Below are 13374 nucleotides of genomic sequence, written 5' to 3'. Positions count from 1 at the left end.
TCTTCTCAGCAGGAACGTGTGCTTTGTTTTGGGGTTTGAAGCCTGGCCAGTGTATCTAAAAAATATAAGTTTAATAAATGATTGGACTTTGCAGAAGGACTTCATTCACACACAAATAAGTAGTGCACGCAGACATCATGCATTGGGCGTGGGTGTGATTTCTTTTTTTTTTGTGATCCATTGTTGTCACATTTCCAGGTATGAAGAAATACTGGGTGGAGGCATGAGATTAAAGTTATATCACGGAAGATTGTAATCCATCTTTTCAGCTACAAGTCCACTCTGTGCTGTGTTTTTGTTTCAGATTGTGCCGCACACGGCTGCAGCTGTGGGGTCTAACTGAATCTACTGACTTAATTGCTTATTTCTAATGCATTTCTGTAGACTGTTGCAAAACACAATTGCAGAGAAGCTTACAGATGTCGCACAGTTTAGTTTTGAGCCTTTGTTCCTCTTTGCAAGGCAGTGTTGGAGAGAGCTTTTTTAATAAAGAAAAGACGGTCAGCACTGAATTGCAGAGGGAAATATATTGGGTGGCACCATTATTGGTCCTTTCACAGTGACTGGTTGAATCTAAGCGAGGCTTTCACACCTAACACACATTCATAGCATTGTGCAGAAGGTCAGTGTTCACAAGGAGAAAGCAGATACACTCTCATAAACAGCTGCGTGAGTAGAAGCTGGTTGATTTTCTGCAGGTATTGTGTGCCCAGAATTCCGCTTTTTCACCTCCCCAAATAAATTGTTCAAAGAGTACGGCATTGATTGGCGGACAGGAGGTGGCATTTCGTCTCCAGTTATCTGACTGCAATTTCATTCAGTGTTTTTTAACACAAAAAAATCCATAAATCCACTGCCTGCAGCTTCTTAAAATGGAAGCATTTGTTGTTGTTTTTTTTCAGTCAGCTGTGTTTATGAATTTAATATCTTTGGGTTTTGAACTGAAGATCGGACAAAACACAAATTGAAGCTTATTAATGATTTATTTAACAACTGTACACTATGATCATATCAGGACTTAATTGGCAAAATAATCACATTGTGGATGCTAGATTTGAGAATGTGCACTTTTGACTTGTTTATTCCACATTCTGATTCAAATGAGGCTCTTTATCAGCTTGTAGACAAATAAAAACGTAGACCTGGAAATCGTCAGTAAATTTATTCAATTTACAAATCAGATGTTATTGTCATTGGCTTTTGCACTTTGCAAAAGAATATTCACTTTGTTGCTGAGCCTAAAGCCCACTAAGACCTGTACCTTAGAAATATGTAGGTCATTCCCGACTGAGTTTCTCTCAATCCCTTTCAGGCATTTTCTCCATCACTGCTTGTGTATTCCACAGCTTATGGGAATGATCAGCAGCTCTGTGTGTGTGTGTGTGTGTGTGTGTCCGTTCATTTTTGATTTTGTTAAGGAAATCTCTCCAACAGCTACACTCCTGGCGGAGCTCCAAGCCACAAGTGTTTTGGCAGCGTGGCAAGATAAAGTAGTGTTCTGCTCTCATTGGACTCAGAGCCTTTAGATAGAAACAAGCATTCCCCTGTGTGTGTGTGTTTGTGTTTGTGTGTGTGTGTGTGTGTGTGTGTGTGTGTGTGTGTGTGTGTGTGTGTGTGCGCGTGCGTGTGTTGCACTCTGTTTCGTCAAACCTAACTATTTTCATTTCGGTTGTTTCACGGTGCTCCAGATAGCAGCTGTGTGTGTGTGTGTGTGTGTGTGTGTGAGAAGAACCATCTTCTTTCATGTTTTTTAGGATGACTGTTTGATGTTTCAGATTTTTATTTGGCAAATATGAAATATTGGGGTTGAGGGCAGAGTTTTTTCATCTCCGACCTGATCGAAGCTGACAGTTTAGCCCTGAAGAACGTTTTATCTGTTCTTTTGTTTTCCACTGCACGTCCTTTTCTCATATTTCTCCTTTGATTTTTATTAATTTAAACTTACAATGGATGGAGAGATTTTTGGTGTCGGGGCTTTGTTGATATGATAAAGAAACTGTTGGAATATTTTGCCCTTTTCAGCATGTTAGCATTGTCATTGTGAGCGTGTTAGCATGCTGATGTTAGCATTTAAACTATATATATATATATATATATATATATATATATATACTGTGCTCTTTATATACCTAATTTTTGCGATGAGACAGAATGCTTTAGAAGTCATGTTGTCTAATGGGGCAACCCAAAATCTTACCTCTAAGTAGGCAAGAAAGGCTATACAGTTGCACACATTAAATGTGCTTAGCCTGATGGTGGTAAATAGAGCCCTGTGGGTATCCTCTCCAGCTTTAAATACTGCAGGACTAACAGCCCCCAAAGAAAATAAGATCTGCTTGCAGAGTGTAGGGTAATGGGTAATAATGTGAACGTTTCCATCAGCTTTCAAAACTCTCACAGCTTTCCTCTTACTGCTCTTCCCCTGCCTTTGTTCCATCCAATACAGAGGAGACTGACAGTTAACGTTAATCAGTAAATCCAGCACCCCGGAGGCCAAATTGCATCCACTTTACACCACAATAGACACATTGTCCCCAATACTTTTGTCATTATCAAAGTCATATTCTCCCATTAGCCACCAGTTTATTTCTTTGACCTCTGGACTCTTGACACCGGTATAATTACACATCCCCCCCCCCCCAGTTTCTTTTTTTCTCCTTTAACGCTCTTTTCTCTCCCCCTGACTCTTCACTTCCATCTCCATCTTTCCTTCAGGCTGCCAACTGTTTGCCTTTTCAACTCTCATTGTTGTGGATTGAAAGGTCTGAAATTAAATTATCGACGACAGGTTCTCAGAAGTGGAATATTGAAGCACATTTTCATGAGCAAAGGGTGATTAGTAGAATTTTAGATTGATAGAATATGAACTGTGAATACATTCACATTTGACAGTCGGCCTACGGACCTTTCCCACGTTTGATGCATATTGTTGTTTTTGACAGTTTTATCTCTTTCTCCAGTGTGATGTATCTCACCTTCCCCTGGCGGGCTGCGAGGGCATGAGGCTGCGAGGCAGGCGGGATTTCAACCCTGACACCTACCTGGAACTGGCCCCTCCTCCTCCTAGTCCTGTGGCCTGGCTGCCTGGCGTCCTCAGCAAGGGTGTACGCCTTCGTCTGCGCTTGGATCGACGTGACAACCGTGGGCGGGGCTGCTGGCAGCTGGTGGACTTGGAGGCGGAGCCAGAGCCAGTTGGGCGGAGGCTGAGGAGCCGGGGCCCCGACACCTGTGCTCAAAGTAAGAGTTGGTTCTTATAAAGGGATTCTCAGCACTTTATTTTGAAGAGGTGATTTTGCCAGACTGCTGGATAGAGGTGTAAGAAATATAAAACAATAAAAATACTACTTTAAATATATCTAAGCTAGAGGTATGTAAGAGTTATTAGTAAAACATACTCATTATGGTGGCCAAATGTCACATTCTTTATTTTATGGCTGGATCGTTATTATTAATGCAAGTGTGTTGAATTTGGATTTTTATTAAAAACAATGCCTCATATTTGTAAGGTATTCTTATATGTTGTATATGAAATACAAATCTGTAACTACAGCTGAAAAATGCAGTGGAGTAAATAGTACAGATATACCTGACTAAATGTACTAAGTTACTTTCCACCACTGTTGAACATCATTAAATAGAAATAGAGCCACTCAAGGAGTCGTTTTCAGACGTGTGCAGTCCAGACGTGTGTGTGTGTGTGTGTGTGTGTGTGTGTGTGTGTGTGTGTGTGTGTGTGTGTATGCGCGCGTGTGCAAAGAGGGCATTTAAATATTTCTGGATATGATTTATTAAATTCTCTCATCCCCCTCCCACCAAAAGCTGATGAAAAGTGCAATACTCTCCACCTTCCCTTTCTTCTGGAGAGTGTTATGTTATGAAGGAGCTCAGTGGAGATAAGGAGGGGCAGTGTGTGTGTGTGTGTGTGTGTGTGTGTGCGCGTGCATGTGTGTTTGGGTACCTTATTTAATACACACATTGTTGTTTATGCATTTATTTATTCCCACTTTATCACATGACTTTGGTGCAGGATCCGATTTCACCGTCTGTTACCATGGCGACACCCTGTCTGAGCTGTAAATAAATTCAAGGGGTTTGTTACATTGATTAGAGAGAGCACACACACACACACACACACACACACACACACACACACACACTAATCTATTCCAAACAACCAGGCGAGGGTATATAGGCTAGTTTATAGTTAAAATGCAATTATTCTATGCATGCATTTTGGTGTGTGTGTGTCTGTGTGTGACAGTGTTTAGACTGTTTGTTTATATCCGTGTAGGTGTGCAGGTTAGTGAAGCATTAGCATAATTCACTTCATTGCAGTTTCCCCTCTGCATAAGTGAAAACAGATACAAATCTCTGTCCCCTGAAGCTGGTGATTACATTATGTTAATCATTGCTGATCATTGCTGCATTACTGCGGCCATAACGGTCGGCTCCAACAGCTTTCCAATGCCGTCCTCTGACATTCAAAAAAAAAAAGGAGACAATATCCCTTAGTCGGAAAATTAAATTGGGCGTAGGGGTTCACCGGTCTCTTAATTGCTTAATTAGCCGTAAGCAAATGAGGCTGCGGTCCCAAATGTATCCGCGTTTGGATGCAGCGGTGCAAATCTTTCCCCTCGCCTGCAAAAATTGGTGTTGCTGCCTCATATTGTCAGCCAGTGTTAATGGGCACCCCCCCTCCCCCCCCCCCCCCTCCTCCTCATATCCAATTCTTTTAAAGTAAAAGATGATTATCTGTTCTCTCTCCGTCTGTCTCTGTCTGTAATGTGATGCGCTGTAATGAGACACGACTGATTGAGGAGGGACATCAGGATTAATCTTCCTGTGTAATTACTTATATGATTTATGGGTCCCTTCCTTCACACGCGCACACACACACACACACACACACACACATGGGCCTCCTCCCATCATGGTCACTGTGTTCCAGCACTATCACAGCCCTATTGTCCTGACCTTGCTGTTTATTTTCCCCTTTTTTTATTATCATGTGCTTCAAGTAATGAAATACTGCAATTTGTCTGGCCTGTCACGTTCAGTGTTAACACAGCTCGTGAGCGGCCCCTTTACAGCAGGCTCCTGACACGTCTTTTTACACGCCAGCAGCGGCTCCGCTTGCGAGCGAGCGAGGCCAAGCCGGCGTTTGATCCTCCCTGTGGAAGGTTAACCTGATTTTCATTGAGCATTAAAAACCCACCAGCGTGGCTTCTCTGACCGCGAACGGGAATCGGCGTAGCAGCTTGAGCGTAGCTAATCGATACGTTGTGTTGAAGGGGAAACACCTGAGTTGTACTCCAGACTTGTAGACAGTCAGAGCAAATAGGCTCTCTGGAGCCTGCTTTTTCTTTTAATACCTGCACCTCAGTGGGTATAAAACGTGCCTTTGGCTGGTCGTTTTTCTGTCCATGTGTCGATTGTTTATTATAGATAAAAAGAAAAGCATCGTACATGCCACTAAGACACAAAGGCAGAGGAAGTCTATAAATAAAAGGAAGGCTGTGAGCTTTGAGAGCATTATGATCTTTCATCACAAACAAAAGCAGCAGAGTAATCCTGAAGGGCTTCTGCGAGAGCCTTTTGATGTTTACTGAGAGAATGATCTCTTCACCTGGAAGTCAAGACTGTATAAGAAAAGTTCAAGCAATGTAAGAGTCATTAAAAGATTTAATTCATTAGGATTTAAAAAAAAAAATGTGTAGGCTACATTGTTTCCTGTGCAGAAATTTGAATTTCTTCAGAGACAATTTGAGGACGGATTACAGTTTGTAACCCGAGCGCTTGTAGCACAAAACATTGCACAGCGTGAATCCCTTGTCACTGGCTCTAAGCTTTTTTTGAAGACGGAAAAGAAAAACCCTGAGCTGTGGCAACTGTAATTACATTACAGCCCCCCCCCCCCCCCCCCACACACACAGACACACAGACATCGTTTTGAGCTCAGCACGTCTGCCGGCTGCCGCGGGATGTTAGAGGCGTGTTGCTATGACGACTGAAAGGGGACACAGAGGAAGGGGGTTAGGGTAGAAGGGAAGGGGAGAAGGGGAGGAGGGGGTTGTTTTGGAGGAAGATGGTTGGGGATTGAGAACAGAGCGAGAGAGAGAGTGAGCGAGAGAGGGTTGCCGGCGTCTTGACAGTGTGTGGCGGCAGAGAACAGTTGAGGCAGGCTGTCGGAGAGCCATCAGGGGATTATTCAGAGACCTGCTGCTGGAGCGGAGCATCACGCAGACAGTGAATACCAGACGGCTGAGTGCATGGTAGGCAAACCCTCAGAATAATCATTTTGTGCTAATTTTGAAGATTTTATTTTTTCCTGATTTGGTCTGAGAGGCATCATGCATATTCACATGCTGTCTCTGTTCCTGTTTTTCCTCCTCTTGCAATGACACATTCCTTGTCATCCCCCCCAAAAAGAGGATTTTGTTCTCTAATGGTTGCCAGTCTCGCTGCACTGAATTCAAGCCAGTTCTGTATCACATCATTCAAGCTCTCGGATATGAAATATGAATTGGTGTACGACAGCATGGCAGCTAATTACTACTAATTAGTATCAGCCTCCGTAAAAAGCGCAATCAGCACAGAGCACCTTAGCTTCAGATTCAAAGGCCATTTCAGGTAAGCGATTGTGTTGCATGAATGAAATGATGGAGAAAGGGATGTATTGTGAAAGTCATGGCCATGTGGAACAGAGACAAACACTTGATACACTGCTGCGTGTGTGTGTGCGTGAGAGAATGTGCACTTTGATTGCTTGTTTGATCATGTGGGTGTTGTAGGTTTATGTGCTTTGCTTTCACTTCCTCTGCGTGTGAGTGTGCGTATGTGTGTGTTTTTGTCTCTCTGTGCAGTAATGATATTTATTGCACTCTTTGCAGTTGGAGAGGGGGAGGGGTGTGATGAGTACAAAGCTGTATGTGGCTTTGTTTCTACTATTTCCTATAGTTTATGTGTATGTGTGTGTGTTTGTGTGTGTGCAGGGGCTAGTCTCACATGTACATGACAAGTTTCCTCTTCAGTTCGGAGCTGAGGCAGCGGTGCGTGCAGTTTTAAGCTGCCACTTCCTGTTGCTTTGAAATTACCTTGACTAATCTCTCTGTCTCCCTCAGGTCTGATGAGTACCTTGTCTGTCGGCTCAGAGATGCAGACTCCCGCTCTCGGCCCCCAGTTCACAGCGGGGCCCCAGGGTAAGGTGCCTGGCAGGAAGAGAGGACGGCCTCCTATCCGTAAGCTGGAGTTCCAGAGTCACTACGTTGAGCCTGTGTCGCCTCTCAAGGTCCCGAAGAAGAGAGGCAGGAAACCTGGCTTTAAGGTCAGTCACTCATCCTTTTAACTGTAGTAACACACACACGGTGCTACATTTTAAAGATAACTTGTTGCGTTTTATTTTAAAATAGAAAGCAGGCCTCTTCTTCCGTGCCTTTAGCTGGTGCTTTGCTAGGTTTGTTGTCATGATACCACAAACGTCACATACATGCTAGTAGAACAGGAAATAAACAAATGAGGAACCCGCTCATCAAAACACTGCTCCATAGTGCCGCTAGTGGTCAGAAACTCAACTAAGTACTTCTAATAATTGCTGCCATTGACACTGTCACCTGTATAAAGTTTAGTATGTACTTTTGTCATTAATATTGGTATTGATAATGGTACTGGTATTGTTAATGGTAGTTTTAGCAGTATTTCTCTAGATTCTTTTTTTGACATTTTGCCTTCACTTATCCTACAGTGTTGAAATAGACATTAATCATGGGGAGGGAAAGGGCACGACATGAGTCATGTGTAATGAGAATACACTATAGAGACCTCATTGATTTGTTTACGTGTGTGTGTTTGTGTGCCTGTGTGTGTGTGTGTGTGTGTGCAGCTGAAGCCCAGGATGGTGATGTCCCCACTAGCTAACTCTCCTCCCAGCAGCACACCAGGACCCGAGATGGGCTCCATCCCACAGGATGCTGCTATTGTCCCCCACTCTGCCACACCACAAGTCCTAACAGGTAGCACCACACACAGACTCCTATCTTAACCTTTACAAGCTTGTCTATCCAGTAACGTGCTGTTGAATGATAACGGGTCTGTGCAGAGTGAGAATTAGAGAAGCAAGGTTTTTGTTCTTTCTATTTACAAGGTCCAATGAGTTATTTTTAAAGCCTTGAGACCTGGAGCCATTCAGTATGAGGAAGCGGATCCTAACATTTTTACACTTTGTGTGTGACGTTGTGGTTTGAAATGCGCCCTCCCTTCCTCTTTCTCATCTTTTCCATCGGTTGGCTATACCCCGCTCCGACTGTGACTTAAATTCAGTTCTAAAATACACACTTGTCAGCGTGGTGCCTTTGCTGTTTGCTCTCTAAAATACACAGATGTGTGTTCTCTGTGTCGAGATATGCTTTTAGATGTAAAACATTACTTTGTATGTAATACTTTGTATTACTTTTGCATGTTGAATCAGTGTCTATGGGTGAGTGTGTTTACATGCCCTAAAATGAGAAATACGCGCCTTCACGCTTAACCCAAACATGTTATTTCTCATTCCTTTTCAATCTTCTCGTCTAGCTTTCCTTTTCTTTCTTTGGCTCTGGAGAAAATCAGCCTTTTTCCACAAAAGAAAATATGTTTCACACAGCCAATCTTTCTGTCTCTCTTTCATTTTTTTTCTCTCTCTTTCTCTCCCCTCCGTCTGTCCTGCTCTGAATAAGCAAATATTTAAAGATTGCCTTTAGTGTATTTGAGGTGGGAATGGGAATCTCATGTGTCAAGGACCAGCGGTTTGCTCTTTGTTCTTGCAAATCATGAAAAGCGCTTGATGTCAGACTGTAGACATTCAAAAGTGAAGTGCACACACATACACACACACACACACACATTACACACCAGTGTGCTCCCCGTGGTGCCATCCAAACAGATATGTAAATCATTTCTCTTGTGAAATGGAGAAGCATTTCAAAAATACTCCCTGTATTGTAGGGATATGTTTTAGCATACCTTCTAAGCAGTGTAAACTTCCTTTCAAATACATTATTTTGTCGTCTTTTATGATTTTTACATGGTTTATTTAAGAATATTTGAGGTTGTAAAGATATAAAAAACCTAATGTATAAGGATAGAGATAGTGTTTATATAAAACAATTGACAATTGAATACTTCTGTATCTCAAGTGTTAACACATTAAGCTTGTACTGTAGGATATGAGGGCAGTTCTGCAATGTGTGTGTGTGCCAAAGTATTTTCCTCCAAACTCACATGCGCAGATCTTATCACATAATTGATTTTTCAGAATACAATAAAATACGTTTGACCTTTGTGTGAGCACAAAGTAGAGGCCATTCACAATCATCTCCGTGGACTATTTCCATCTTCTAAATCTGTCATCAGGCGGGAATCCATAACCGCCCAGCCCTGGCATAACCAGCAGGCATCTACATTATTGACGAGCTGAGAAACGTTCAAAAGGGGCTCAAAAGGGACCACAATCAGAGGAATTACTGACCTTTCAGCAGTTTCACATCCGTACGGTTACAGGCTGAATGGGGCTTTGACACTGTGTTTATTTTACTCAGTAATTAAAGGACATGAAAGATGTGACTGCTGTTTAATGTACATAGGGCTGCAGATGCTATATTGGTCCGATAGAAATATTCAAATCCTTGACGTCGATATAAACAGACCGACGTTGCCTCGCTAAAAAGACAACATTTCCCAAATGGGCTTGGCTTGAGTGATGCCACTTCCTGTCGTTCCTCTTCCAGCGGAGACGTCAATGCCCGATGACTTCTTATGCGACCCACCAGTGGACTCCAAGCGCTACGCGATTGACCCCAGCGACTCTGCCTTCAATGTCATGACATCCCAGTACCCGCCAAAGCGCTCCTATGGCTACCGTGGCAGCAGTTGCTCTACCCCAATGGGCTTGTGCAGACAAGCATCGAGCCCAGGAGGCTTCCAGGATGCAAACAGGACTGGTGAGGCTTTGCTGTGGCATTTTGCTTAGAAGTGTATTTCGCTTTTTTACATCTTTTAAACAGCTTTAAAGGTCCTGTACCCTCATTGTCAAACTGCACAGGTGTTTTCACTTATTTGCCTGATTGGTGCTCCTTTCAATATAGTGTGCTAAAGTGCTTGATTGACATCTCTCTCTCTCTCTCTCTCTAGTTGCACCTGTTAAAGCGGGATAACTTGCATATCCATCTTAGCCTCTTCCGACTAAAGCTGGAGCCAATCAGTCAGGTTAATTAAAAACACCTGTGTGGGTGTGCAGAACCTTTAATCTGGGAAACCCCTAATAATTACCTGCACACTTGACTTCTGTATTGACCATGAACAAAATTAAATTTTGAAGCATACCATTACTTATATAACATTACATATCATTATGACATGATATGCCATTTTGTGTCGTATATTATCCTATGATTTTTTTTTACTGTTTTAGTACATTCTATACTATTGCATTGTATGACGTTTTACGACATTTACATACTATGACCTCTTTATGTTATACTATTCAGTGAATTGTGAAGAGCATACTACACTATGACTTTTAATATGACATACTATACTATGACATTTATCTAAACATACTACACCATGATATGTTTATAAATGTGTTCATGACACACTAAACTATGACATCTTTTTTGACGTACTATAGTATGACATTTTAATGATGTTTTATGGCATACTATATTATGACTTTAAATTATATTTTGATATTTCATTACTTTTTTATGGCATAATATACTTTGACATTTTTTGGGACATACTTTGTTATTAAAATAAATCATGGCATACTATAACATGACATTTGTTATGGCGTACTATGTCATGGAATACAGGGGACTGGGCTATGCTATAGACAAAACAAAGTCCATTACATACTCTGACCTTTTTTTTGGACATTCCACAAAAATTGTCCTTTTTACACTTGAGTTTTCATACAAATTAAACATGGAAGATACAATGTGCTAATTAGTTTTAGAGATACTGGTAGGTGCATTTTGTTCCCTTTAGACAAAGACAGGCTAGCTGTCTCCTCATGCTAAGCTAGGCTAGCTGTCTCCTCATGCTAAGCTAAGCTAAGCTAACTGTCTCCAGGCTGTAGCTTCATTCTTAAATGGTGAGAGTAACTTAACTATGAGAGAATGATCTTCTCATCTAACTCTCAGCAAGAAAGCGAACAAATGTATTTTTCCAAAATGTCTAACACTTCTTTAAGTTGAAATTCAATGCTGCAGACTTAATGTTTTGTCATGTTGGAATGTCAGTGTTTTCTTCATTTGTTTGTTTGCTTAATTGGATCCCTAGCTTACAGTCCAATGCCAGACTCTGGAGAGTGCAAGCGTCCTGCTGGTAAGGACCCGTCCAGCTGGAATGTTGAGGAGGTTGTTTGGTTCATCAAAGACGCTGACCCCCAAGCCCTGGGACCCCACGCTGATGCATTCAGGAAGCATGTGAGTCCAGACTGCTATCTATTGCTAAATCTATTGCAACAGAGCTTGATCTTGATCTCAAACAGCCTGAGCGCTAGTCACACGGCTCTGTGATTTGTTTCAGGAGATAGACGGAGACGCTCTGCTCTTGCTGAAAAGTGAGATGATGATGAAGTATCTGGGACTGAAGCTGGGACCTGCACTTAAACTCTCTTACCACATCGACAGGCTTAAACAGAACCGGTTGTGATTTGCTGCAGAGGAGCCGAACCCTTGATCGCCTCTCACTGAAACTGCATCACTGCTGATTCTCTGAAACATTTTCAGCCATCAGCAATACATCATGAATGCCTTTGGATGCTGATTCTATTGACACATTGGACATGTTGACTGTACATATTAGGACTATTTGCAGCTGAAACACTTATTTCATTTTCATCATTGTTTACTGGGTATCTAAATGGCTTTAGATTGTAAATAGTTCAACTCCACGAAGATGGCAGCTACTGTCTAGTGAAACGTGACCTGTCCACTCTTCAATCTTAATCATGGACACTGTACCAACACCTCTGAAGACCTACAGAGACCGGGAGCTTAACAAACATGTATGGTGCTTTACCTTGATATCATACTTAAACTTAAAGTCTTTGTGTCAAGGCACAATGCTGCTGCCATTTATGAAATAATAGTTTTGTTAGTTAGTTCTGTTGTAAATTGATGATAATGTTGACCCAGGTATCACTCCTAGACACACGCTTTAACTTGTTACCGATCTCTCAAACTCTTAAGCAAGTATTGAAACATTTGAGTTATGTTGAAATACAGACACATGAAAAACTGCATTACAGACAAGTGATGTGTAACAAAGAGATTTGCTAACATGATTTGTTTTTTGCCACAAACCACAGTACAACAGTGTCGCACCAATCAGAGGTGCGTATAATCATGCAGCGCTGATCAGGACAGGATGGAAAGGAGACAGAGATATACATTGTTTTTTACCACGTTATGATGTGTACATCCTGTTACATTGAAGTGCTGTGAGAGAAAGCAACTTGTAGCAAACTCATACAGTACAACTTGGTGCTCACTGAAACCACTACAAACAAAACACGTGACAATTGAATCACTCTCCTCCTACACTTCACCACTGTGGCTGTGTGACTTCCAGGCAGATAGTTTACATTCTTCTCATGCAATAGCTCTTCAGTCATTTTGAATATAAATGCATCCGAGTCATGTTTAGCTCTGTCAGAGGATAATGAAGTATTTCATCTCTAAACTGTACAAAGTGACAAACCATTAAGTAAAAATATCTTGAGCATTAATATCAACATTTTCAGCAGCCGCCAAATACAGTTTTGTCATGTTTCGTACAAACAACTTGTATACACATTAATGATCAGTCACATGCAGTGTATGACAAACTTGTACAACTTTTGGTTAAATATGTTTTTTTTCTAACTGTACAGTGGCCTACTTGTTACTCACTTTAATCGTCTGTGTTATATGTGTTTTGCTTACATTTTTTAATATCCGTCTGCAACGCTTATGTGAATACAGCAGCATGTATGTCTACGTATGAATTATGTATTTCATAACTTTCTCGAGCCAGAGGGAGCTTTATAAGCATTAAACCTTCACATTTTATTTTCCAATCTATAAACTTGATTTCAGTGGTTTGCAGGAAATGAGGGTAATGTGTTGCACAGTAGCCGTTTCCCAAAACTAGAAATTTCCAAATTTCTCTGATCAGACTTGTAATAATAATAATAATACTTTAAATGTATATACCGCTTTTCTAAGTACCCAAAGACGCTTAACACTTGTAACCCATATTATATAAATTTCGACTCCCTAATGACCTTTCTTTTCTCTTCAGTATGTTTTTTAAAAAACACCTTTTCCAGAAAAAATAAACTTTCTTGTTCAA

The 13374-nt window shown here is 41.4% G+C and overlaps 1 protein-coding gene across 1 annotated transcript in view; it reads left to right on the top strand.

The window, feature by feature from the left end:
* scml4 (Scm polycomb group protein like 4) overlaps window positions 1–13374 on the top strand; it is a 15126-nt gene extending 1752 nt beyond the window's left edge. Inside the window, exons 3-9 of the mRNA XM_076084020.1 lie at window positions 199–215; window positions 2961–3237; window positions 7122–7324; window positions 7880–8009; window positions 9762–9974; window positions 11317–11462; window positions 11566–13374. Of these exons, the coding sequence (XP_075940135.1) occupies window positions 199–215; window positions 2961–3237; window positions 7122–7324; window positions 7880–8009; window positions 9762–9974; window positions 11317–11462; window positions 11566–11691 (1112 nt within the window). The 3' untranslated portion in view covers window positions 11692–13374. The remainder of the gene's footprint in view (window positions 1–198; window positions 216–2960; window positions 3238–7121; window positions 7325–7879; window positions 8010–9761; window positions 9975–11316; window positions 11463–11565) is intronic.

This window comes from Anarhichas minor, unplaced genomic scaffold (assembly GCF_050575085.1).
Source record: "Anarhichas minor isolate MPS153535 unplaced genomic scaffold, ASM5057508v1 ptg000136l, whole genome shotgun sequence".
Taxonomy (NCBI): Eukaryota; Metazoa; Chordata; class Actinopteri; order Perciformes; family Anarhichadidae; genus Anarhichas; species Anarhichas minor.
The sequence above is the reverse complement of the archived record's forward strand: the minus strand, read 5'-3'. Positions and strand labels throughout refer to the sequence as shown.